The sequence below is a fragment of the Carcharhinus amblyrhynchos genome, chromosome 12, assembly GCF_965287045.1.
Source record: "Carcharhinus amblyrhynchos chromosome 12, sCarAmb.v2.hapA, whole genome shotgun sequence".
Classification (NCBI taxonomy): domain Eukaryota; kingdom Metazoa; phylum Chordata; class Chondrichthyes; order Carcharhiniformes; family Carcharhinidae; genus Carcharhinus; species Carcharhinus amblyrhynchos.
Window position 1 is genome coordinate 29,895,301 of NC_137335.1, and position 27,938 is coordinate 29,923,238.

A 27,938-nucleotide genomic window follows, 5' to 3' on the forward strand; every position below is an offset into this window, starting at 1 on the left:
GCTGATACCGGAGTTGAGGGGGTTGAGCTATGCGGAGAGGCTGAATAAACTAGGCTTGTACTCGTTAGAGTTTAGAAGAATGAGGGGAGATCTCATTGAGATGTATGAGATGATGAATGGGATGGATAGGATAGAGGTGGAGAGACTCTTCCCGCTCAAAAAAGACAGTAGGACTAGGGGGCACAGCCTCAAGATAAAGGGGAGGCGGTTTAGAACGGAGTTGAGGAGGAACTTCTTCACTCAAAGGGTGGTGAATCTCTGGAATTCTCTGCCCGTTGAAGTGGTGGAGGCTGCCTCGCTAAATATTTTTAAGAAGCGGGTTGATGGGTTCTTGATAAGAGAGGGGATTAAGGGTTATGGGGAGAGGGCGGGAAAGTGGAACTGAGCCACGACAGATCAGCCATGATCTTATTGAATGGCGGGGCAGGCTCGAAGGGCTAGATGGCCTACTCCTCCTATTTCTTATGTTCATATATAGTATAATGTCATGGTGAGAACCTATCTGTGAATGCCTCTGCTCTGACTGCATATTTTTGTCTCAATTTTCGATCCTTTCTCTCTAATTAAAGAGAAAAGCCTGCAGTGCTTTGTGAAGGAGAGATGCTTCTTCTTCTATGCTCATCCTGTGTTGAATGCAAACCCTCCTCCTCTCTTTATCATGAGGTATTTCTGCTGCGTAGTGACTTGCCGGCAGGGTGTGTTGTTTCAATGACTAATCAGGAATCTCCCATTCTTAAGGTTAGCAGATTGATTATCATGTCTGTTTCATGAACATCTGGCTCAGAGCTGGAGCACTACCTACTGAGGCACAGCACTTCCCTTGGGAAGATAGCAATGTGTTTTATCTATTCGATTTTAAGTAATTACACTGACTGTCGTCTTCTCATTTCCTAAAGGTGCAAGTATTTTTGCTGATTGAACAGGAATTGACGGCAGATGAAGACATGTCAAGGTAAAGGGTTCCTCAGACCATCATTGCAAAGTAGCTGCAATTTCCCAAATTGAGTTCCTGATCTCTCTTGTTGGGGGAATGGGCTGTTTGTTTTTCCATTGGGACAGTGGGAAAACATAGCATGCATGGGCTGTTTTTGCTCAGTTCAAATTGAACATGTGACACTGAAGCACTTTGCTGCAAGAATGCCTTGAAATAAGAAATATCAGCTTCAGCTTTCAACCTTTTATGCACTGATCCCTTCGGAATTGCTTTACTGAACTTTCAAACTCTGTGTCTGGAACTTTCCCACTTGTGTGAACTTTGATTTGGACTTTACTAGTGATTAGTGCTGAATTACTTGAATTGAAAATCCAAGTTCACAGAATCGAGGAATTGTTACAACGCAGAACGAGGCCTTTTGGCCCATTATGGAGTTAAGAAGGGCTAGAAGAGGGCATGAGATGACTTTGGCTGATAGGATTAAGGAGAATCCTAAGGCGTTCTATAGGTATGTCAAGAACAGAAGGTTGGTTAGGGCAAAATTAGGGCCAGTTACAGACAGTAGGGGGAAGTTGTGTGTGGAACCGGAAGAGATTGGAGAGGCATTGAACCATTATTTCTCTTCGGTGTTCACGCAGGACGATATGAATGTAGCTGAGGAGGTCACTGGGGTGAAGGGGTGTAAAATAGAAAGTATTGCAGTTGATACAGAGGATGTGTTGGATATTCTAGAAGGGTTAAAAATAGATAAGTCCCCTGGTCCAGACGGGATTTACCCTAGGATTCTATGGGAGGCAAGAGAGGTGATTGCAGAGCCACTGGCTCTGATCTTCAGGTCGTCGTTGGTCTCTGGTATAGTACCGGAAGATTGGAGGACAGCGAATGTTGTCCCATTGTTTAAGAAGGGGAACAGAGACTTCCCTGGGAATTATAGACCAGTGAGTCTTACTTCTGTAGTGGGCAAGGTTTTAGAAAGAATTATTAGGGATAGGATTTATAGTTATTTGGAGAGTAATGAATTGATTAGAGATAGTCAGCATGGTTTTGTAGCGGGAAGGTCGTGCCTTACTAACCTTATTGAGTTCTTTGAGAAGGTGACCAAAGAGGTGGATGGGGGTAAGGCAGTAGACGTGGTATATGTGGATTTTAGTAAGGCGTTTGATAAGGTTCACCATGGTATGCTTCTGCAGAAAATGCAGATGTATGGGATTGGTGGTAATTTAGGTACTTGGATCAGGAATTGGTTAGCAGATAGGAGACAGAGGGTGGTGGTTGATGGTAATTATTCATCATGGAGTTCGGTTACAAGCGGTGTGCCTCAGGGATCTGTTTTGGGGCCACTGCTGTTTGTAATCTTTATTAATGATCTGGATGAGGGTATAGTTGGGTGGATTAGTAAGTTTGCTGATGACACCAAAGTCGGAGGTGTGGTAGATTGTGAGGAAGGGTGTCGAAGTTTGCAGGGTGACTTGGACAGGTTGCAGAGCTGGGCCGCGAGGTGGCGGATGGAGTTTAATGCGGAGAAGTGTGAGGTAATCCATTTCGGTAGGAATAACAGATGTGTTGAGTATAGGGCTAACGGGAGGACTTTGAATAGAGTGGAGGAGCAGAGGGATCTAGGTGTATGTGTACATAGATCCCTGAAAGTTGGGAATCAAGTAGATAAGGTTGTTAAGAAGGCGTACGGTGTCTTGGCATTTATTGGTAGGGGGATTGAATTTCGGAGTCGCAGCGTCATGTTGCAACTGTACACAACTCTGGTGCGGCCGCACTTGGAGTACTGTGTGCAGTTCTGGTCCCCACATTACAGGAAGGATGTGGAGGCTTTGGAGAGGGTGCAGAGGAGGTTTACCAGGATGTTGCCTGGTATGCAGGGGAGGTCCTATGAGGAGAGACTGAGGGATTTGGGGTTGTTTTCACTGGAAAGAAGGCGGCTAAGAGGGGATCTTATAGAAACATATAAGATGATTAGAGGTTTAGATAGGGTGGATGGTGATAGCCTGTTTCCTCGGATGGAGAAAGCTAGCACGAGGGGGCATGGCTTTAAATTAAGGGGGGGTAGTTATAGGGCGGATGTCAGGGGCAGGTTCTTTACCCAGAGGGTGGTGAGGGACTGGAATGCCCTGCCTGCTGCAGTTGTAAATGCGCCTAGTTTGGGGGCGTTTAAGAGATTGGTGGATAGGTTTATGGACGAAAAGGGATTGGTTTAGATTAGTGGGTCAATGTTTTTTTTTAAAAATAAGACTGGTCGGCGCAACATTGTGGGCCGAAGGGCCTGTTCCGCGCTGTAATGTTCTATGTTCTATGTCTGCACCAGCTCTCTAAATAAGCACCATGGCTGATGCCATCCCACCCTGCCTTTTCCCCATATTCCTGCACATCGTTTTATTCAAGTGAGCATCTAATGCCCACTTGAGTGCCTGAATTGAGCCTGCCTCCACCAGACTTCCAGACAGTTTTTTCCAGACCTGAACCACTCGCTGTCTGAAAACGATTTTTCTCGCTTCACATTTGCTTCCTTTGCAATTCACTTTAAATCTGTGCACGTCGTTCTTTATCCTTTTATACGTGGGAACACGTTCTCTCTATTTAATCTGTCCAGCCCCCTCATGACTTTGATTATCTCTATCAAATCTCCTCTTAACTGCCTTGTCTTCAAGGAGAACAGTCCCAACCTTTCAACCTATCTTCATGACAGAAGTTTTTCATCCCTGGAACCATTCTTATAATATAACCTCTTCCGCACTCTATTACGTTTACGTTCCCCCATAGTTTGGCATCCAGAGCTGGACACACTACCCATCTGTGGTCTAACTAATGTCTCAAGTTCAGCATAACCTCCTTGCCCCTATTAATTACGCCCAGAATGCTATACACTTTATTAACTGCTGTTTTTAGCTAGCCTGTCACCTTCAATGATCGATGTACATCTACATCCAAGCTCCTCTGCTCCTGCACCCCTCTAAGAATTGTACTATTTATTTTATATGGTCTTTCCATGTTCTTCCTACCAAAATGCATCACCTCACACTTCTCTGCATTCAACTTCACCTGCTACCTGTCTGCTCACTCCACCAACTTGTCAGTCCTTTGGAAATTCTACACTATCCTCTTCACAATTTACAATGCTTCCAAGTTTTGTGCCATCCAAAATCTTTTAAATTGTCCCCTGCATATTGAGGTCTAGATCATTAATGTATATCAGGAAAAGCACGGGTCCCAAAACCAACCCCAAGTTCATCAGAACCTCAAATTCCAAATTTCTCTCAGTCAAATCTTATACTACATAATTTGTCAGCCCCTACTAAATTTGACTGAAGTGCCCTTAGTGTTAGCAAGAATTTTTTAAATAATTGAACTTTAACTGCACAAGCTGCAGACTCACTCCCACACTAGGCCTTGTTTGCACTTTGTCTCCTCTTTCTAAGTATGGACTGTATTTACACTTATGGGTCCTGCAATCAGCAATAATATTTTCCTTAAATTCCAAGACCAAAGTTTTCTAGAAAAAAAAACAAAAATTAATGGAGAAACCATTTATCCTCTTATTATTTTGGAAGAAGCCATGTTTAAAAAACAGAATGTGAATCACATTGTTCAGAACCACTTTAGAGGTGATTTTATATAAGTTTTGTTTTTCTTTAAGTAACAAAGCAGGATTTGATTAAGGGAAAGTTCCAGAATGAGGACCATCCCACCAGAATTTCACCATTTGGTTACCATCCCTGGTTGGTGCAGCCATTGTGGTTTCCGAATATGACTCTTCATCTGGGGCCTCAGTTGAATACAGACCAGAATGACTAATGTGCTAGTCCTGTATTAGAAGTACTGGAAAAATCTGTATCTGGTTCCTCATGGGCATGTAGCACGATGGTGGCACCAGTTGGGTGTAAATTGACAATCTTAAGACTGGCTATTTAAAATTTCAAGGTATATATGCGGTAGTAGATATGGCTTTAAGGTTGAAGTAACAGCTAACATTGAGCACAGCAAGTGGATGTTTTACTCTTTAGTCACACTGTGCTCGAATGCTTCATGTCCACACTGAGTGACGTGTTTGCTTTTTTAAAAAGCCTCTAAATACGTAGCACTGGATGTATAGGCCAGCACTTTCTCAAAAGGCCCTTATCTACAAACTTTTACTTACAAATAATGTACCAAAATACAGAGTAAGCATTTACCATTGTTAACCGACTTATCCATTTCAGAACTGCTGGACCATCAGTCTCTGGCTTGGAAACGACCTACATGGGAGGTAATGGGTTCTCCACCTCCTACAACAACCAACGGTGGCTTGGCCTGTACCTATCTGCATGCAAATTCCTGGATTTGGCTTTGACCTTGCCGTCTGAAAACCTTCCCCAATTTCAGATGTAAGTGAAAGGAGATGTTGTTTCCACCAAACATAGAATCTAGTCTGAAGTTGCTACTGTTATTGTGGTGATTTCTCAGTGTTCTTTTCCAGATCAAGAAAGAGGAGAAAAACATTGAAAATATTTGAGTGCAAGACATCATTCTTTAATCATTGTTTTTTGACAAATGTTGTAGGTAAGGTATCTTGTATACAAGGAGTTCTCACTTAAAGTTGTGAATTGCATTCTTAAAAATCACAACTTTATGTGAAGCAACTTTAAATGAATGATGGATTCCAACTGGAATCAATGTTAAAGCCAGAGTTAGATTCCTGTGGACATTTGTCACCCGGAAAAACTAATGTACAAATTGAAAAACACAGTGTGTAGTACTCTGAATTCCTAGCTTAAATAAATCATTAAATATAAAAGAAATACAATACATGGTATAATTTAAAAAATTATGCTCACCTCAGTCATTTTAGATTGACCAGGTTCCATCTCATGGCAGAAGATGGTTGGTGCAGGAAGCTGCTTAAAGCCTGGGATTATGACTAACCTTCTGCCATAGATGAAGTCAGGAGCTTCAGTTCAGAGCTGGAACCAGGATTGGAACAGCTGAAAATAGAACCTGGTAAGAACCAAGGGTGAGAGACAGAGCTGGCAAGCAATGCTGGCAGGAGCAGGCAGGGGAGCAATGCTAAAAACAAGAGGGGGAGCAGAAATGGCCAGAGAGTAACATTTGTGAGGAAGGCAGGCCAGAGAGCAGTGTTGATGAGGGAGGCAGGCCAGAGAAACAGGGCATTTAAAGACACAAACTCAATTTACAAAATAATGGTTGGTTCCAATCATTATTTTGTAAATTGAGTTTGTATCTTTATGTGCCTTGTTTGTGAACAGAACTCCCACTCACCTGATGAAGGGGCAGCGCTCTGAAACCTACTGGCTTGTGCTACCAAATAAACCTGTTGAACTTTAACCTGGTGTTGTGAGACTTCGTACAGTGGGAGGGAGGCCATAGTCTGTCTTGTGCATGTTTTGCCTCTTTTTTTAAACACTCCCTTTGTGTGCAGTTTTGGGCGCCGTACTTACGCAAGGATATTTTGGTCTTGGAGGGAGTGCAGAGGAGGTTTACTAGGCTGATGCCAGAGTTGAAGGGGTTGAGCTATGAGGAGAGGCTGAATAAACTAGGCTTGTACTCGTTAGAGCTTAGAAGAATGAGGGGAGATCTCATTGAGACATATAAGATGATGAATGGGATGGATAGGATAGAGGTGAAGAGACTCTTCCCGCTCAGAAAGGACAGTAGGACTAGGGGGCACAGCCTCAAGATAAAGGGGAGGGGGGGTGCGGTTTAGAACGGAGTTGAGGAAGAACTTCTTCACTCAAAGGGTGGTGAATCTCTGGAATTCTCTGCCCGTTGAAGTGGTGGAGGCTACCTCGCTAAATATTTTTAAGACGCGGGTTGATGGGTTTTTGATAAGAGAGGGGATTAAGGGTTATGGGGAGAGGACGGGAATGTGGAACTGAGCCACGACAGATCAGCCATGATCTTATTGAATGGCGGGGCAGGCTCGAAGGGCTAGATGGCCTACTCCTGCTCCTATTTCTTATGTTAAACATATAAGATGATTAGAGGTTTAGATAGGGTGGATAGTGATAGCCTTTTTCCTCTGATGGAGAAATCTAGCACGAGGGGGCATGGCTTTAAATTAAGGGGTGGTAGTTATAGGACGGATGTCAGGGGTAGGTTCTTTACCCAGAGGGTGGTGAGGGATTGGAATGCCCTGCCTGCTGCAGTTGTAAATGCACCTAGTTTGGGGGCGTTTAAGAGATCCGTGGATAGGTTTATGGACGAGAAGGGATTGGTTTAGGTTAGTGGGTCATTGTTTTGTAACTGGTCGGCGCAACATCGTGGGCCGAAGGGCCTGTTCTGCGCTGTAATGTTCTATGTTCTATGTTCTTATGTTCTGTTTACATCTTTATCGCTATGGTTAAAGTTTTTTGAAAAATGAATCAAAATTAAGTAAGGGCTTAAACAAACAGAAAATGCTGGAAAATCTCAGCAGCTCTGACAGCATCTGTGGAAAGAGGCGGGGATGGTGCAAGGAGAACTGGAATGGAGAAAGAAGGATGATGAAAATGAATGAATGAGATGAAAAGAAAAAAGAAAATGAAATTAAAAAATGGAAATGGGGTGAAAATACAGGAAAGAGTTTGTGCTCTGAAGTTGTTGAACTCAATGTTCAATCCAGAGGGCTGTAAAGTACCCAATCAGAAAAATGAGGTGCTGTTCCTCCAGTTTGCGTTGGGGTTCACTGGAACATTGCAGAAGGACAACGATGGACATGTGGACAGGAGAGCAGGATGGTGTGTTGAAGCGACAAGAGAGAGAAATATTTGGGTCCTGCTTGTGGATAGACCAAAGGTGTTCACCAAAGCAGTCACTCAATCTGCGTTTGGTGTCTTTGATGCAGAGCAGACCGCATTGGGATCAGTGAACGCAATACATCAGATTGAAGGAGGTGCATAGAATCCTGCAGTGCAGAAGGAAGCCGTTTGGCCCATCGAGTCTGCACAACCCCACCCAGGCCCTATCCCCATAACCCCATGCATTTACCCTAGCTAGTCCCCTTGACACAAAGGGGCAATTTAGCATGGCCAATCCACCTAACCCACACATCTTTGGATAGGTGCATGTGAAGCGCTGCTTTACCTGAAAGGGGTGTTTAGGATCTGGGATGGTAAGCAGGGAGGACGTAAAGGGGCAGGTGTTGCACTTTTTAGGATTGCACGGAAAGGAACCATGAGCAGGGCGTGAGGTACAAAGAACAACACAGCATGGGAAACAGACCCTTCGGCCCAACAAGCCCGCGCTGTCATTTCAACATTGTGAGTCCCCTCTCCACCCATGACCCTTGTCTACGCTTATGGCACTCCACATTGGAGACCAGATTGAGGGGAGACTAAGTTAGGGACAATTTGGGACAGTTAGAAAAGCAGAATATTTTTTGCATGGTGAAAGTTTAGGAAATGTTGATATTAAGGGATCTGGGCCCCTTGCAAATGAATCCAGAAAGTTAACATTCATGTACGGCAAGCAATTGTGAAGTATTTAGTATGTGAGTCTTTATTAAAATTGAGTTGACGTATAAGAGAAAGGTGATTACTGGAATTGTGTTGGGCTTTGGTGAGGTGACACTGAAAATATTGTCTTTGACTTGGTGGATGCTTTTGAAACATGTTTAAAGTATTGCAACTGCATAAAAACAACAAACTTAAAATCACTCTATATGTTTAGGTATCGTTGGGCTTTCATTCCAGAAGTTTCTGATGATTCAGGGCTGGAGGTTCGCAGACAAGGAACACATCAAAGAGAATTTAAGCCTTATGTAGTTCGGTTGGCCAAACTGCTGAGGAAACGAACAAAGGTATTTTCTTTCCTCTGTCTCTAATTGCCTCTTTACTCCAACTTTCTCAAATGAAGAAAGGTATTTTCTTTGTCTCCACTTGCCACTTTACTCCAACTTTCTCAAAGGCATTGACTTCTTGCCTGGGTATATTTCAATAGACAGTAGCTCAGACAAATGGTCAATATTCATATGTGACTATCAGTAGACTAGTTAGTCGCCAGGCTTGAGTACCATCCAGGTTCAAGGCTGAGTGAACTAGTAAATTCACTGAGCTATCTGGGAACCCAAATCCAACGGTCTTGCACGCAGTCTTCCAGTTTGCAGATATACGATGATCAATTATTTTAACCTACAGTCTATAATGTTTCAAAGATGTAGCTTCATGAGTGTCATAATAGGGAGAAGGTGTCAGAGAAACTAAAGATGAGAAGAATTGACAAAAGTTATTGATCAACTGCTATGTGAAATTTAAACAGCTACATGGGTACAGAACATTGTGGCTGCAGATTACATAGTGTTTACAATACAGAAAAGTGATTAATATTCAGCAAACAATAACTTGCAGTTATACAAGAATTTTCACATAGTTGTTAAAATAACAAGGTGCTTCACTGTGGCAAAATTTAAAAATAGATACCAAGCCAAAGGTATTAGAAGCAGTATTTGCAAGCATGGGGGCCAGGAAAACAAACTGAAGACACAACCACTAATGGTAGGACAAAGGAAGTGAGAGAATGCAATAAAGGCTGGAGTCAGAGAAACTGGGAGTAACCAGATGGGAGAGAGTAATTAATGTATTATTCAGGGCAAGAGCCTCAAAACGTGGAGGTGAGGAGGTGGTTGAGTAAATCAACTACGGAATGGCCACCACATAAGCGTTGTGGGGACTTCATATTGAGGACACCTCCATCATATTAAGTGGTGATATCACCTTGCTAAATGGGAGAGATTCAGAACAGATATGGCAGCTCACAACTGGGCATCCATGACATGCAGTAGGCCACCAGCAGTTGCAGAATTGTATTTAGCCACAGTCTGTAAGCTTGTGGCCTGGCATAGCCCTCATTTCTACAATTACCATCAAGCCAGGGATCTCACTCAGATTCAATGAATAGTTCAGAAAGCCATGCCAGGCACACCTAAAAATGAGGTGCCAGCCATACAAAGCTACAATCAGGATTACATGCATTCTGAAGAACACAAGCAGCATGTTATAGAAAAATCTAAATAATTGTATAACTAATGGATTAGATCAAAGCCACATCTAACTGGGAATCCACAAACATCCCCATCTTAATAATGATGGAACCCAGCATGTGAGTACAAAAGACAAAATTGTTCAACCACCTTCAGCCAGAAGTGATAAGGGGATGATCCGTCTTTGCTTCCTACTGCAGTATCCAGCAACACTTTGCAAATATTCAGTTAATTTGATTAACTGCAAATGATGTCATAACAGCTGAAAGGCTATGCAACCCGACAACAACCAGCTGTAGTACTGCAAATTTGACTCCAGTCAGTGTAGCTACAACTCTAGCAACTACCTGGAAAACAGCCTCGACCATAAAAAAACAGCAATCCATTCTGGCCAATTACTGCCCCATCAGTCCATTCTCAAATCAGTAGGCAAAGTGAGGGAAGGTGATATCAACACTGCTATTTAGTAGCACTTACACAGCAATAATTTGTTCTTCAGTGCTCAGTTTGAATTGCACCAGAACCACTCAGCTTCAGCCCTCATTAAAAACGTATTCCAAATGTGGACAAAAGAGGTGAGGCAATTTCAGTGAGAAAAGTGTGACTGGAATAACAGAATATTTTAGAAAATAAAAAAGAGAGGAGCAATGGCTGCACAGTAAACTAGCAGTACACCACTGCTATGCAGTTTGGTTACATATGGGCCAGAATTTTCAGGTGTGAAATCAGAAAACATTTTGACACAGGATAATTGAAATTTGGAATTCTTTTGCACAAAGAACAATTAACACTGAATTATAAATTTCCGATCTGAGATTGATTTTCTTTTGTTATGCAAAGGGATATGGGGCAAAGGTGAGTGCATGGAGAAGTTGTAGATCAGCCATTAGGCCGCACTTGGAGTGCAGTTCTGGTCCACGCATTACAAGAAGGATGTGGAGGCGTTGGAGAGGGTGCAGAGGAGGTTTACTAGGATGTTGCCTGGTATGGTGGGGAGGTCCTATGAGGAGAGACTGAGGGATCTAGGGTTGTTTTCGTTGGAAAGAAGGCGGCTAAGAGGGGATCTTATTGAAACATATAAGATGATTAGAGGTTTAGATAGGGTGGATAGTGATAGCCTTTTTCCTCGGATGGAGAAAGCTAGCACGAGGGGGCATGGCTTTAAATTAAGGGGGGGTAGCTACAGGACGGATGTCAGGGGTAGGTTCTTTACCCAGCGGGTGGTGAGGGATTGGAATGCCCTGCCTGCTGCAGTTGTAAATGCGTCTAGTTTGGGGGCGTTTAAGAGATCTCTGGATAGGTTTATGGACGAAAAGGGATTGGTATAGGCTAGTGGGTCATTGTTTTTGTAACTGGTCGGCGCAACATCGTGGGCCGAAGGGCCTGTTCTGCGCTGTAATGTTCTATGTTCTATATGTTCTATAATCTCATTGACTGGAAGCAAACAAGCTTGGAGTTTTCTGATTTCTTTGCTCCTGTTGTAGGAAAGTTGTTGGAAAAAATTCTTAGGGATAGGATGTATATGCATTTGGAGCGTTGCAATCTGAATAGGGATACACAACATGGCTTTAAGGGGAGGTCTTGCCTTACGAATCTGGTCGAATTTTTTGAGGAGGTGACAAAAACGGTTGACGATGGACGAGCCGTTGATGTCGTCTATATGTATTTCAGTAAGGCGTTTGACAAAGTCCCTCACGGTAGGCTGGTATAAAAGGTTAAGGCTCATGGGATACAGGGACAGGTATCTAGATGGATTGAAAACTGGCTAGGCAACAGGAGACAGAGTAGTAGTGGAAGGGTCCTTTTCTAGCTGGAGGTCTGTCACCAGTGGTGTGCCGCAGGGCTCAGTACTGGGACCTCTTCTATTCGTAATATATAAACGACTTGGAAGAGGGCTACGTGGTGTGATCAGCAAGTTTGGAGATGACACAAAGATGGTAGGATTGGCGGATAGTGAGGAGGAGTGTCAGGTGACACAGCAGGATATAGATAGGCTGGTATATTGGGCAGATAGATGGCAGATGGAATTTAATCCTGATAAATGCGAGGTGATGCATTTTGGAAGGAATAATGTAGAGAGGAGTTGCATGATAAAGGGTAGACCAATTAAGAGTATAGAAATGCAGAGGGACCTGGGAGTGCAAGTGCACAAGTCTCTGAAGGTGGCAACCCAGGTGGAGAAGGTTGTGAAGAAAGCTTATGGTATGCTAGCCTTTATAGGAATGGGTATAGAGTGTAAGAGCTGGCGTCTAATGCTACAGTTGTACAGAACACATTTGTTAGACCACATTTGGAGTACTGCGTCCAGTTCTAGTCACCTTACTACCGGAAGGATGTGGAGACCCTGGAGAGAGTGCAGAGGAGGTTTACCAGGGTGCTGCCTGGTATGGAAGGACTGGGTTATGAGGAAAGATTGGGTAAACTGGGGCTCTTTTCCTTAGAAAGACGGAGATTAAGGGGGGATCGGATAGAGGTGTATAAAATAATGAAGGGTATAGATCGAGTAAACAGTGGCAGGCTTTTTCCTAGATTGGAGACAAATATCACGAGGGGCCACGAGCTTAGGGTGAGGGGGGCGAGGTATAATTTGGATGCTAGAGGGAGGTTTTTCACACAGAGGGTCGTGGGGGTATGGAATGCACTACCAAGTAAGGTGGTAGAGGCAGGCACGCTGGACTTGTTTAAGGTTTACTTAGATAGGCACGTGAGTGAAACAGGGATAGAGGGTTATAGGAGACAGTTTTAAATAAGGATCAGAGCCTCGGGACGTTCCTGGAAATCTAATGCTACATGTGTTGATGTTTTGTCTCTTTTACTCTGCAGGTACGTCGGTCCACCTTGTTGTCTAATGAGGGGCATGCACACAGTGGGTTGTGCATGGGCTGCTCTTGGATGTTTTGAGAGTGGCCTAGTACTTCGCATCGTTTGTGCATGCTTAAAACTGGACCAGCAGATGGGCACCACAACAGCTCAGTGACTATCACTGCTAGCTGTGCAGATACATGGATTTGGGCCAGTGTCTGTGGGAGTTTGCGCATTCTCCCTGTGGTTATGTGGGTTTCCTCCGGGTGCTCTGGTTTCCTCCCACACCCCAAAGATGTGCTCTTAGGCTGATTGGTGTAACAAATTGTCTCTAAATTATTCTTCCCTTAATCTGGTTTTCAAGGGGGGTACCATAAGCATAGACATAGGTCAAGAGTGGAGTAGGAAAAACACATGGTGGCGCGGGCTCATTGGGCCCAAGAGCCTGTTTCCCGTGCTGTGTTGTTCTTTGTTGTTTGACACATTGAACTTTAGCCTAGCAGAAATGAGCAAACTGTGTGCTAACTTGCACCAAATCCCATTCTTCTATCTCCCTTTTGCTTGTTGACCTACATTGAGAATTTTAAAATCAAGTGTTTTTTAACCAACTAGTGTTGTTTTCAGTTTCCTCCCTATCTGTGCAATTTCCTCCTGCCCTACAACTCTTTTAGCTCTCTGTACTCCTCCAATTCTGGCCTTCAGAGCAACTCTTGCTATTTGACTCACTCCAACATTGGGTTCTATAATTTCAGTTGCCTAAGTCTTAAGCTCTGGAGTTCCCTCTCTCTTCCTCTGTTAAGGCATTCCTTCAATCCTAGGACTTTGACCAAGATTTCAATCATAGGCCCTTAATATGTGCTTCTGTGGCACAGTGTGAATATTGTTATGAAACTTATGAAATACAATTCAAAATTCAATATCTGCATTCTGGAAAAGTTCGATTGTTGTATTTGTCAATCTTAATCATGAATAACTGGTATCTAATTCATGGCAGAATTTTGTGTTTGTTTACAGAAAAATCCAGAGGATGACAACTCAGGGAGGACACTAGTTTGGGAACCAGGTCATCTGCTGCTGACGGTTTACACCATTCGCAGTATCGAACAACTGCTTCCTTTCTTTAACGTACTTAGTCAGTTTTTCTCCAACAAAATCTCCAGCAGGTTTACTGGATCATCCGGGAGCCCAGTCCTGCACATAAACTCATTTTCAAACAAAGACTTGAAAACTGAGAACCAGAAAACATTCTGGAGCAAAGCCAGGCAAAAAATAGAGGAAGTGCTTGAGAAAGATTTCCTGGAAGGAGTTATAAAAACACAATAGTATCCCAGTGAACGTAGTGTCACTCGAGCAAATCTTCTGCAATATGTACATTTTTGTTTGTATTTAAATAAGGAACTCATTTCAAGGATGTAATTATATTAAATTTTATTTCTACAGATTGTGTCCTGAATACTGAATTTGGTTTTGTCAGGTATTGTTGGCTCATATTGATTATGGTGCCTAAAATGTATTATTCTATTTGGTTCTAAATAACTGCATTCATGATAAATTCTAATGTGATGACCCATTATTAAATGTTGCAGTAGTTATTATGTGTATCGTTGGTGTACAATGTAATCCATTGCAGTGAAGCAGAACAGAATGGGTCTTGAGCCAGCATGTTCTTTGTAATGTGAAAGGTGTGGTGAGAAGGCAAAAAAAAAAGCAAAAGGAGTGAAGATGGAGGTTCAAGGCACTCAGTGAAATGTTAAGATCTTGTTTAATCTTTCATGGAAGCATTTATTCCCCATCTCTAATTGCCCTTCTTGAGTTACTGCAGTTCCAGTGCTTTGGGTACACCCAAAGTGCATATTAGATAGAGGATTCCAGGATTTTGACCCAGGAAGAAAACCTAATCTCTGAGCTCCAGGATTCCCAGCACCCCACCCCTCTGACCACACTCCCTTCTGACTGAGCCTGACTACCACTGGACTCTCCACTGAACACCCAACCAGTCCCAAATACCCAAACCCCTGATCACCTGAACCATCTTCAGCAAACATTCCCGCTTGTGACCATATGGCGAGGTCATTGATGAAGCAAAACTGATAAGTGACACTACCCTGAGGAACACCAGCGATAATTTTATTCACTTGTACAAACTCCATGATACGTTTTATTCATTAAAAGGTCTTGTAGGCAGAAGTGACTAAAGACTAACTGTCTTCCCAGTACTCCCCTTTTACCCTGGAGACCAATAACTTGATGCATTTTTTTTTCAAACAACCCCAGCTGTACAGCAAGGCATCCATTTTTTCAAATATATCAGATATTGCCTGGAATTTCACCCTCTCCGATCAAAAAAAACCCTTTTAAAACTAGAGGGCTTTTTACTTGCTTGTCTTCCTGCACCAGCACTTCAGTCTCTAATTCTGTTGTTGCTTTACTCCAGCCTTTTCATATTCCAAATGTGAGAATCCACTATGGACTTTTTCTCCTACATTGTGTCCTTACAAAACAAAATCCTGACTTGCTGCCAATTTTCTTCCTGTAATAACCCATCTTTGGTGGGGATTTTTACAAAAAAAGTTTCCACATGTAGATCATAGAACCTTACAGTGCAGAAAGAGACCCTTCAGTCCATTGAGTCTGCACTGAGCACAATCCCATCCAGGCCCTATCCCATATCCCTACATGTTATACCCACTAATCCCTAACCTACGCATCCCTGGACACTTAAGGGGCAATTTCTTAGCATAGCCAATCAACCTAACCCACACATCTTTGGACTGTGGAAGGAAACCAGTGTACCTGGAGGAAACCCACACAGACATGAGGAGAATGTGCAAGTAGACACAGTGACCCAAGCCAGGAATCAAAGCCAGGAATCAAACCCAGGACCCTCGAGCTGTGACGCAGCAGTGCTACTGTGCCGCCCCTAGATTTAAACTAACAAGTTCTATTGAAAATCTTTTCTGCTCAGAGAACAAAGTAAAACAGCAGTCTCTGCAAACAGCTGAATGACATTACCATCAAATCATGTGATTAGTTCTTAAAGCAACCTGCAACCATTTTAAATCTACAACAGCTTTCAAAATTGTTCCTTAGAACAGTGCGAGTATTATGTAATGTTACAAGATTAATGACCTTAGTGTAAAGGCCTGCTAGGTAGCAGTGATTGAATGTTGCATCTAGTTTGAAAGGAAGAAGTGCGTCTAAGGCTGCTATTTTGAATCTGAATAAGGGCAACTATGTGGGCATGAAAGCTGAACTGAACTGGAAAATTAGGTGAAGGAACAGGTCAAAAGAAAAACAGTGGTGGATATTTTAGAAAAGTCACCATCCGTGGTTAACTAAATAAAAGCATTGAACTGAAGGAAAAAACGTAACTGTTCAAAGATGAATGATTGGAAGGTTAATCAAGAGAATGAGGAAGCTAGCTAGAAGTGTAAAAGATAGCAAGCATTTCTACAGGTATTTAAACAGGAGAAGAGTAAGGAAAGTTAGGAAATAGAGCATGCATGATTGGCAGGAAGGCATGGTTTCTAAATTTGCAAACGATGTAAAGATAGGTAGAGAAGTATGTTGAGAAGTATGTTGTGAAGCTTATCAGTTGCCTCTTGCAGGCAATCAGAATAGGCAGGAGATTAAACTTAGCAGAGATGGGTGGTGATAGTCTATTCCTTCTGTCAAATGCATCAGTATTAGGGGGAACTAAAGGGCAGGGAGATTCATGTACATAGATCTTGGAAGGAGTCAGACATATATTGAGAAAGTAGAAAGCGTATGGAATTCAGGCTTCTTGGGAAGAAGTATTGAACACCTACATAGGCAAATTCCACTAAACCCTCAATAAAATTATGGCCTAATCACAACTTAAGTATTGTGCGTAAGTCTGTTCATCACTTTAGGGAGAATATGAAGGTCCTTGAGACAGTGTAGCGACCTGAATAGTTCCAGTGATGAGGGATCATGGAAAGGAGATTTAATAGCAGTGTATCAGGGAATGAAATGTTTAGATAAGGAGGATGGGGAAAATATATTCCTATTTGCTGAGGAACTAGAAAAAAAACAAATCTAAGGTCTTGACTCTGGAAATGTGTACACTAAAGTTTTTTTAGGCAACAAGTGGTAGTGATCTAGACGTTGCTACCTATGAGGATTGTGGATCAGCACAAGGGAAATAAACTTGCAAGGCTTTCGGGAGAGTGGGGTGCATGGTAATGATTGGACTACCTTCTCTCTCCATTTTATATTATTTAATGCTGAACTGTGATTCGTTATCACGCTCAAGGCGTCTTTGTCCTGGATTCATTAAAGCAATAAAATCCCTATAGTCTAGGAGGCCATTTGGCCCATCAACAATCCCACCCAGGCCCTAGCCTCAAAGTTCACATATTTACCCCTGCTAATGCCCCAGACACTAAGGGGCAACTTAGCATAGCCAAGCTGCCTAACCTGTATAGCTTTGCAATCTGGAAGGACACGTACACAGAATGTGCAAAACTTTAATTGTGTCAAGCTTTACATGAGTTTTTCCCCAGTTGCAGTTATGCAAGCAAGTGGAGAGTATTCCTTTACACAGCTGACTTGTATAGATAGTGGACAGGTTCTGTGGAGTCAGATGAATTATTTGCCGCAGAATTCCAACTATCTGACCTAGTCCTGTAGCCACAGTACAACTGGTCCATTGAGTTCTGATCAGTTTGGCAATGGTAATGCTGTGGAATAACAAAGCATTCTCATCTGGGAGAGAACTTGTATAGCATGAATGTTATACAAGTTCTCTGTCAGATGAGAATGCTTTGTTTTTCCACAGCATTACCATCAGTTTCAGCCCAAGCGTGAATATGGGCTAGGTCTTGTTGTTGTATGTGGAAATGACTTGCTTTATCTAAGAAATCACAAAACATACTGAACACTGTGTAAACCCATCAGTGAACATCTCCACCTCTCACCTTACGAGAATTAGGAAAATCATTGAAGAAGATGGTTGAGTACAACGCAGGGCAGCTCCTACAGCAAATGTTGAGATAGTCATTGTGGTTTACAGCATGGAAACAGGCCCTTTGGCCCAACTTGTCCATGCCGCTCTTTCTTTTTTAAAACCCCTAAGCTAATCCCAATTGCCTGCATTTGGCCCAAATCCCTCTATACCCATGTAATAATCTAAATGCTTTTTAAAAGACAAAATTGTAACTGCATCTACTACTACCTCTGGCAGCTTGTTCCAAATACTCAACACCCTCTGTGAAAACTCCCCTCTCACCTTAAACTTGCCTTCTAGTTTTAGACTCCCCCACCCTTGGGGAAAAGATGATCAGCTTCAAACAATCACAACAATCCCTTTATGCTTTGTAAGAATCCAAGTAATGGTGATCTCTCACCCCTACTCAATTCTCATAGAATTCAATTTTTCTAGCATTGCTTGATGAAATGCGATCTTTATGTCCATGGCACATTAACCTCACTTCTGGTCTAGAACTTGAGGGTGAGCAGGTGCTTCTTAATAGATTTGTTGGTGAACACTAGTGATGGTGGTAATTGTCCACAAAAAAACAGTAATTTGCGTAGGTGATTTTCCACATTGTCAGCTAGATGCCACTTAGTGTAGTGAAATAACTTCTTTATCATATATTCACTTTGTGTTTGTTGACAGTACATCATACAAGAGTAACCTAAGATTTTCATTGTTTATAATCAGATTAAATGGGTTAAAACAAAAGTCCTCTGTAACACTTTGCAGAACAACAGAACCTCAAACAAATATAGCCTTCTACAATGTCCTGATAATCATCTCTTTAATAGCAGGTCTGCAACAAATTTAAATCACAATTTCATGATGAGATTACATTAATGTGGAAGGAGAATATAAGCTGATGTGCAAAACTTTCAACAAACTTTTTAACTCTCAGTTACATTAATTAATGAACATTCATTAGTGACAATTAGCTTATCTGCTAAGCAGATAGATGACTGATGAGCTTTTGAAATGTGACAGAGACAAAACAGAAAATAATTAGAAACTACAATTATTTCTGTGTACCAGGTCTGAAAAAATTAAACTTGTTGGGCAAAGATGATCATATTCATTCTCAATCTTTGCCCCTGACCAACTGGTGACAAACATTAATTTACCATTTGTTAAGTAGCTAGAAAATGTACATACAATAAACAGTTTACAGAATTCGTTTTACGCTCTGTTTTGCTAGAGTTTTTACGTTGTATGAATTTCTCTCCCCACCTCCTTCCTAACAGTGTTATCAACATATAAAAATGATCTGCATCAACTGGCAAAATAAATCCGATGGCACTTTGTTTTAATTATGCATGTAGTGCAAATATATTCATTGTTCAAAGCAAGACTTTCATCTATACCTCTGTTCTACCATTCATACACAGATGCTCTGACCACCTTTCTCAGCTTTCATCATCACCATTTACATTCTCTTTGTACAATTAAAGCCCCCACCCACCTAGTATAAATCTTGTCTAGTTTGCTTTCAGTTCTGACAGTCATCCAGACTCAATGTTAGCTCTATTCTCTCTCCATAGATGTTGTCAGAGCTGCTGAGTTTTTCCAGCATTTTCTGATTTTCTTTAATTCACATAACTTAGTGCTGTTTGTGGAAATTTGACTACATTACAACAATACTCAAAGTACTGTGATAAGGGTCAGATTTCTTTTTGTGATAGCAATTTAATAATAAATATTAGCCAGGACACAATCACCACATACCTGCATGTTTAGTAAAGTAAAATTCCGAGTTTGCAAGTTAAGGAGTATCTTTTCAGGTGAGTCTCGTGCAAAAATCAGAGCACCTAGGTCTTGTAACATTTCAGGTATCATATTTACCTTGAGGTAGTTGTTTCAGCAACCCCTGAACCCTTCATAACAAAAAACTGCAGCTAACAGACACCACCCCCTTCCATGAGGCAAGCAAGAAAGCAGGGCCTGGAGAAGCTGGTACAGCCTGCTTGACCAATAATTGGTCGCTTGTAGACTGCCAGAACAGCAGCAATGAACAAAACCTTCTCTGGACACGTGAAGCAGAGCAAACAGTAATGCTGGTGGGGGATTGTAGTGGATATTAGGAAAATCATTAGGAAGAATTCCAATCCTTTTCAAAGTCAAAAAAAGTCTCATCCTCAACTTTACAAGATTCCAGGGCTTTTTTCAATGGCTTTGAGCCTTTGATGGAAAATTCCATGACATTCCAGTTTTTCCGCAGCCTGCAAGAACCTGGCTAACTCACCTGCTCTCCTTTAAAATTGTGTAGACATGATGCTAGAATTGTGAAGGGGAACCTTTCAATAAGGATAGTGTCTCTTAATTTAACATGCCATCCAAAATATGACACAGTGCCACACTCCCTCAGCTCTGCACTGCAGTTCAGTTTCTGACTTGTGTTCAAGTCCCGGAATAGACTTAAAACTACAACCTCCTAACTCTCAGATTTGAGTGGGTGATTAACATCTCAAGCATGGATATATTGTTACTTTACAAGACCATTCAAACTGCAGCTAATTACATTAAATAAATCCACAAAATATTGTGAAACTTTGCAGCACATAATGCTTATTGTGCATCCTGCTTTTGCTTAGTGTTTTTTCATTAGCTGCATTCATATTCAGTTCACAAAAAACTATTGATCAATATCAAATTTCAAAATCGGCACTTCTCAATAGTGAAAACTATTACTACTTGTTTGCATGTTAAGCTTTAAAGAAATACAAATTCCAGTCACCAATCCCCAATGCCACCACAAAAGTGTCTTGAATGTAGTCTTAATTTAAGGCCCAAAGATTCCACATGGACACATTCACCATTTGTTTTGTTTTTCCTTAACAAAACAACTTCGGTTCCTCTCCTACTCCTCCAGCCAATTTGTACACAACAAGGCTGACTTCATGTGCCAGAGTATCTGCATTAGCCTGCAAAACAAATAAACTGCATTTAACAAGCTGTAAAAATAATTCATTCAATTTATAATTTGTAACTTCCATATCTGATAGAATAAGTGCATTATGTACATTACGGTGACTGAAATATATTGAAACTTTCTTCAGGCTCTAAGTATAGGCAGCAACAGGACATCCACTGTAATCAATCATTCTCAAATTGAGTCAATTGTACATGATTGCTCCAAAAAAATAGGGTGATAATAGTAGGAGAACATAACTTTCCCAATATTGGCCACACAGTCAAACGAGCCATCTAAAATGGCGATTTGTAAAGCACTCTGGGACAACTGGACAAGAACTAAGATGACAAGCTGCAGCCTAAAAGAGTAACAGGTTGCAACCTAGTTGAATGAAACACAAGATATGGATCATCTCCAGGACAAAAGAGACTTTTTGGTCAAACTGGGTTGTTTACCAGACATCAGAACGCCGTAACCCCTTATTTGGGAGGGAGGTGTGAACCCTACGTGCCTCCAGCACCTGCAGACATGGTCTCCCCCTGACCCCATGAACGAGCTACAACAATTGTGACCATCACCAGCGATGACCAGCACGAGGAGAGCCACCACACCTGAGAAGCAAGGAAGACCAGAGCCAGAGTGCCAAACCAGACCAAAGGACCAGACTATGCAGAGGACGACCAAGACAAGCACACAGATAAAGGCCAACATCTGCTTGGGTTCTTGCCAGTCACGCAAAGTTAAGTCAGGGTCTTGTATTGAACTTGAACTCTCGTATTTTCTGTAAAGAAAACTTATTGTTGGTTGGGTGGGTGATTATTGTCTTAAATAAATATTGTAGTAACAAAATGTCTACTCGTAGTTATTTGTCCACTGTATAAGGATTAAAATAGACCGTGTGGCAGACACAACAATTGGCAACTCTGCCAGGACATCGACAAGAAGCAACTCTGTTGCTCCAATATCAAATCCCGCAGAATCTAGAGCCAACAGGTGTAAACTCCTTTGGATAAATAACTGCTTTCCAGAAGCTGTTTATTGTGCACGCATTGTCACTAACAAGGAGGATAGGGTAAACTCCGCAGGTTTACATTAGGATCTGGAGGGATTAGGACCGGAACATAGCCCAATGCTGTACCCACAGTCCAATCAACTCCCTACTCTTTGTTGTTGAATATAGAATGGCAGGAAACTGCACAGAGACAGTGTCCCATATGGGAAGCAAAAATCAGAGAATTTATTAAGAAAGGGTGGCCTGTATGGGCACAATCTTGTGCCAATACTAAGACGGGACCGGGATCCCTAAGGCAGAAGTATTGGGATGATCTAAGGAAAGTTCAGGGAAAATGGGCAGCTAAAAGTGAGAAAGAAATTGCCATTGTGAGTTGCTTAGGATAGCTGCTAGGAACACAGTTCGTAAGGAACTGGAGGAATTGAAGTGAGAACAGGAGAAAAAGGATAAGGAGATTAAGAAACTAAAGGAACAACAGGAGAGGATGGAGCAGATAAGAGTCAAAAAGGACGGAGAGATGGATGAATTAAGGAGAGCCAACCAGACAAATTTATTACACCTGGGCAATTTTCAAACCCAGTATGAGAAAGCCTACCAAGTCATCCTGCGCGCTGTCTTGGCCAAAGGTGAAGCTGAGCAGGCAGTAGCACAACTAGAAGCTAAGTGCACTGATCTGCAGGTGCAATAAAGACGTTACATCAAGCCAGTAAAGAACAGACAGGCAACCGCTGACCACTCCAAACGCCAACGAGAAATTTCACGGCTGGAATCCCTATTATCAGTTCAGAACAGATTTGTGTGTACCTTTAGGATGGTAGAAGCAGAGGAGATAGAGAATGCGGATTGGGGAGAGTTAAAGGAGAATGCTAGACTTCACGTCACACAAATCGAGGGTTGGGTCCACCACCATCTTTCCCAGGGGAAATCATACCCACTACACCCCCAGATTCACCTCCAGTACTGAGGCATCCAGCGACAACTGAATGTCAGGTAGGAGAGTCTCAGGCCCCAGCTGTTACATATACAACCCTGTTTATGGTGGCACAATTGGCCAAAATCGCAAATAAGATCACAACCTTTAAGCCATCAGTTGATCCACACAGTTTCTGAGAGGATGTTGGGCAGCAGAAGATAAAGCATGGGCTAGATAAAAGGGAAGAGGTGAAGCTGATAGTCATGTGCTTAAGCAAGTCTGTACAGTCTGCCCTGCCAGCCCCTCAAAATGTCGGGGAAGGAACCTTAAACAAAATTAAGGAAGCGATACTGACCGCGATAGGGTTTAATAAAAGGGATCCTGTAGATGGGTTAAATAAATGTAGACAGCGGAAAGGGGAACATCCGACTGCCTTTGCTGGTCGTTTATGGATCCACTTCATGGGAGTATATGGGGAATTACATCGGGCTAGATTGAATGAAGTTGATTCATCCAAATGGGCTAGCATATTAGTCTTGCACACCACAGAGGAAGGCAAGATAGCCTGCGCTAATTTTGACCCCGCAGAGACCACACACAATGAAGCATGGGTTCTCTGACACTTAGCTCGAGTCTAGGAACTGGAAGTTCAGCAAGCCCCAATGTCACAGTCAGAGAGGGAGGCGAGAATGCTTCTGGTGAGGGCTAGCCAGGGTCCAGTATGGAGAAACAAGGGTAGAGGAGATCACCAATACCAGAGAAATACAGCTCCACCTTTCACAGCAGCCCCCGGGAGAGACAGAGGACATGTTTTAATTGTGGGCAGCCAGGACACTTCGTTTGAGATTGTAGGAGACCGCCACCACCATATACACTTTCCCCGAGACGACCAGGACCACCGATTCCACTAATTAGGGCAGCTCCTAGGTACGAGAGAGAACACCGCCCGCCACCGATGGAAGGTCCCGGTCACCCCATGCATACCATAAGCACGAGCCCATCACTGTATCCAACTGCCCCGCCTATGGAACCCTAGATTGACGGTGCAAGGCCTCCCCAACCTGGATCTATATCAGCAGATGGGATAGTGTAGGGAGACCCTTAGTTAACAGAATTCTTTTGGGATACCGGAGGCTCCCGAACTATCTTAAATGTAAAAACGGACATCCCTTGGCCAACGACAGGCACAATTACGCTCAGCAGATTCACAGGACACATGCAGTGGGGATGCATTACAAGTCCTGTACAGGTCCATCTAGGTAACAGGGTGCAAAACCATCTGGTAGTGTTAGTTGACCTTCCCCCAAGCGCTGAACACATCCTGGGGTCCGATTATATGAATAAATGTAATCTTTCATTCAATCCAACTAATCGATGCATTTGGCAGATGGCTACAATTAGCAGAGCACCAATCATCCCAGTCGGGACCTATGCTAATAGAGTCAGCACAATAGGGGAATTCTGGTTTGATCCCTTAATGATTAGCAGTGATCCAGCCATCAGGGAGGTGCTTCAAAGAAACAATGGGGTGTTCGCGCAGCATAAACATGGTTGTGGCCAGATACCTGGGGAGGTGTTAATTGAAGGGTCGGATCCGAAACCACAGAGACAATACAGTTTCTGCAGACAGGCAGAGGGGGAGGTAGCCAAAGTAACTGATAGTCTATTACAGCAGCGGGTGTTGAGATGAGTGGATTCCACTAATAATGCGCCGATGCGGCCTGTGAAGAAGGTAGATGGATCATAGAGGTTAACAGTTGGCTACCGGAAATTAAATAAGGTTACCCTTCTCAAGGCCCCCACAGTAGCCACAAGTCCCGTCATCACGATGAGACAGGGAGTCCAGAGAAAGTTTTTCATGGTACTAGATATTAGTAATAGCTTCTGGTCCATCCCTTTAAACTGGTGTTGCCAGTACAAGTTTGCCTTTACCTTCCAAGGACAGCAATACACTTGGACTTGCTTACCACAGGGTTTCCATAATTCTCCGTCCATCTTTCACAGGCGACTAGCTACCAGACTAGAAAAGTTTTCCCGACCCGAGTGCTTGGTCCAATATATAGATGATTTATTGTTACCGACTAACACCAAAGAGGAGCATATAACATTGCTGGATGAATTACTCGCACTGCTCCACTCATTAGGCTGCAAAGTCAAACTGAAAAAGACCCAAATTTTGCAACCCCAGTTTATATACCTAGGAACAGTGATTACGCATAGGAAGAGGGAGATTGAACAGAAAAGGCCAGACTCCATAGTGCACCTTCCACTACCCCGAGATGGGAGTGCCCTCCGATCTTTCCTAGGTCTAATAGGATACTGTCGGAACCAAACTTCACCACCAAGGCAGCCCCACTTTCCGAATTGCTAAAGAAAAACACAACTTGGAAGTGGACTGTGCAGCTTCCAGCTGCAGTAACTGAATTAAAACGTGCCCTCACCACAGTGCCAGCCTTACTAATCCCAGACCCACTACATGCCTTAGAAGTTGCAGTTACCAACCCCACACTTTCAGCAGTATTATTACAAGAAACATATGGTAGACCAGGCCCAGTAGTCTATGTCTTATTAGACGCAGTCAAACAAGGCTTCTCCGGGTGTGAACGACACCTGCTTGCGATATTTTGGGCCATGCAGCACTTCGCCTATATCACCGGACTGAACTCAATAGCCGTCCTCACTGAACACACCCCAACCCAGCTTCTGCTGGATGGCCGTCTAAAAGATGGCTCAGTAAGCCAGGTCCTCGCTGCCTGTTGGACACTACTACTGCAGGGTAGGGACATCACTGTAAAGCGAACTAAAGTGCCCATGTTCCTGGAAGATAATTTAAATTATGGGGGAGATTCGCATGAGTGTCAGGTTATAGCCACAAAGGACCCCACAAGTTCGTTTATTTCAAAACGACAGGAGAGACGATCAGGGACAAAACAAACAGTTACCCAATGGACAGACTCAGCCATGAGAATCTACGTAGACCAGAACCACAGGATGTGGCCTTTATGTAGAACATCAACAGGGACTAATAGAACTCATCCTCAAACTACCCAGCCATTTGAGTGCTCAAGCTGCCGAACTAGCAGCAGTCGCATATGTAGTGAGTCACCCAGACCTATTTCCAACCCCTGACAACATACATTCTGATAGTACGTATGTGTGCAACAGCCTGACTGAGTTCCTACCATTATGGGAAGCCAGAGGCTTCGTATCTGCAGACGGAAAGCCTCAATCATCAGCCCCCTTATTAAAATAGGTTCTGCAGGCCACCAAAGGGCGCACATATGGTATCATTAGCCCAGCGGGTGTTTACATGATAGGGTCTTCCCCGCAGCATAGAGTCCGACCAAGGGATGTATTTCACCGGGCTGGTGATGCAGAACATTATGGCTATGTTTGGCATCAAGCAGAAATTCCATATCATCTACCATCCACAATCCAGTGGAATTGTAGAGTGCATGAACTGCACACTTAAAGGGATCATTTGAAAGACAGTGCAGCAAAACAAAACATGGGATACAGTGCATCCCTTTGCCCTCATGATGGTATGTAACACCGTTTCCAGTTCTACAGGATTCACCCCCATATATTAAATGACTGGCCGACCTATGAGGGGAGCTGAATATTTATTGGGGTTGACTTAACTGAACCCGCTGTCACAGCGCTCATCCACGAGAAAGCCATCCAGCAGATAACCAAAAACATTAAAGCAGCCCAGTTAGCTGTGGCTGTCCGATTAGGAGTTAAAAAGAAACACAGCAAGGCAATATTTCGATAAAAGGGTATACCCAGTAGAATATACAGTTGGCCAGCAGGTGATGATTTCCCTCTACAACCCCAGTTCTTTCTTGTCCCCGAGATATGCAGGTCTGCACACCACCATTGACAAAATAAACCCCTCAATGTATAAAGTCCTAATTGCCAATGGGAAAACGGGTTGGTTCCATGTCAATCGACTGAAAGCTTACGGGACTCAGAATAATCACTTCCACTATCTCTCATTAGAGATGGGGAGGGTGACACTAGACCTCACCCAGGAAATATATTTCCCCAGACACCTTCTCATCCACTTTCAGGTTCAGACTAGACCCTTACCCCCACCACACTACAGCTCAAGCCTTGTGCACACCTAAAGTGCCCCTAGGGTTACTGATCAACCCAGTCATAACAGGAGACTTGCGCACCCTAGAGGATTGGCACAATTCACCAGATATTGCTCTCGCAGCATTATGGACTCTCCCATACACATAAGACTCAACAGCCCCAGACCCAACAGCGAGGCTCTGACTGAACAACACTGGGTTATTTTGATGGGGAAATCCAATGCTGCATCCTCCACATGGATAAGGGACCAGACACATAGGTTAATTAGACTGAGACGCGAGGATAAAGGACCCCTGAACCTTGATTCAAATGTAAACCCCAAAGTGCAGTCCACAAACAGTCACAGGTATGGAAACCAGGTGAGGAGATAATGATAGAGCCCCATGAGACAAATGATTCAAAAGATGAGTCTCTGTTGGGCAACGGGTTAACAAAAATGCTGAATGAAGGAGTCTAAGATGCTCCAGATTTTGACATTCAGCTTACAAGTACAGACTGATGTAAAGTACAAGAATCTCTGATGGAAGCACCAGTCTACAAGCATACTGCTAGTACGATTAACCAGGTTACTTATATAATTCGATGCCAATTCTTTCACCAGTTTTCTCCAGTTAAGACAACATTGAGCAAATTATACATATCTTTGGGCAGCTACACTACATTTTAAAATCTTTGAGGCAGATCTGCTAAATTTTAACATTCAAGACAGTTATGCTAAATTTTAATGTCATTGAGGGAGCTGTGCTAAATTTTAAAATCTTCAAGGCGATTGACCTACATTCTCAACAGGAAATGAAATAAACAAAACTCTTACAGTGCAAAAGCCTGGTACAATATGCGGCTGCTCTGCATTCCAAGTGACAATGAGGATTTTATTTCCAGTGTTCTAATAACAGAAGAACCATCTCTTTATCCCTAATGTTAAAGGGACACATTTTCAACTCTTAGAAGCATTTTTTACACATGGCTCGCTTTCAAACTCCAACACGCTTATAGAACAGACACTTCTTTAGGTCCTTACAGACTGACTCCAGTGCTGTTTGAATCCCTATAGTTAATGATGACAGCTGCTAGACTAAAACTGGCTGACTTGATTTTGCTGGCCAGTTAAATAAGCTCTTTCTGACAACCCCACGACTCATCTATTCATCGATCTGAACAAAAAATTGCTCCATAGTGCTCCACAATTAGAATTTAAAAAATTACGACATACAAGCCACACTTGAGATACCCGGGTCCTCCTGACCACACCGCTCTCAAATAAGTGTTCAAAGAAAAAGGGGGGAGAAGTGGACACTTTAAATATA

General features: G+C 42.8%; 2 protein-coding genes across 5 annotated transcripts in view; one reads left to right on the forward strand and one right to left on the reverse strand.

Annotated features, from left to right (window-relative positions):
* The window catches only part of dop1a (DOP1 leucine zipper like protein A), a 296,966-nt gene extending 281,405 nt beyond the window's left edge, over window positions 1-15,561 (forward strand). For all 3 annotated transcript variants that reach the window (XM_080200297.1, XM_080200299.1, XM_080200298.1), the window contains 4 exons: window positions 897-952; window positions 5,143-5,307; window positions 8,588-8,717; window positions 13,713-15,561. In XM_080200297.1, the coding sequence (XP_080056423.1) occupies window positions 897-952; window positions 5,143-5,307; window positions 8,588-8,717; window positions 13,713-14,021 (660 nt within the window). In that variant the 3' untranslated portion in view covers window positions 14,022-15,561. The remainder of the gene's footprint in view (window positions 1-896; window positions 953-5,142; window positions 5,308-8,587; window positions 8,718-13,712) is intronic.
* A 2,903-nt stretch (window positions 15,562-18,464) lies between these two features.
* Window positions 18,465-27,938, reverse strand: part of pgm3 (phosphoglucomutase 3) — a 128,443-nt gene continuing 118,969 nt past the window's right edge. For both annotated transcript variants that reach the window (XM_080200308.1, XM_080200307.1), the window contains exon 13: window positions 18,465-20,615. In XM_080200308.1, the coding sequence (XP_080056434.1) occupies window positions 20,526-20,615 (90 nt within the window). In that variant the 3' untranslated portion in view covers window positions 18,465-20,525. The remainder of the gene's footprint in view (window positions 20,616-27,938) is intronic.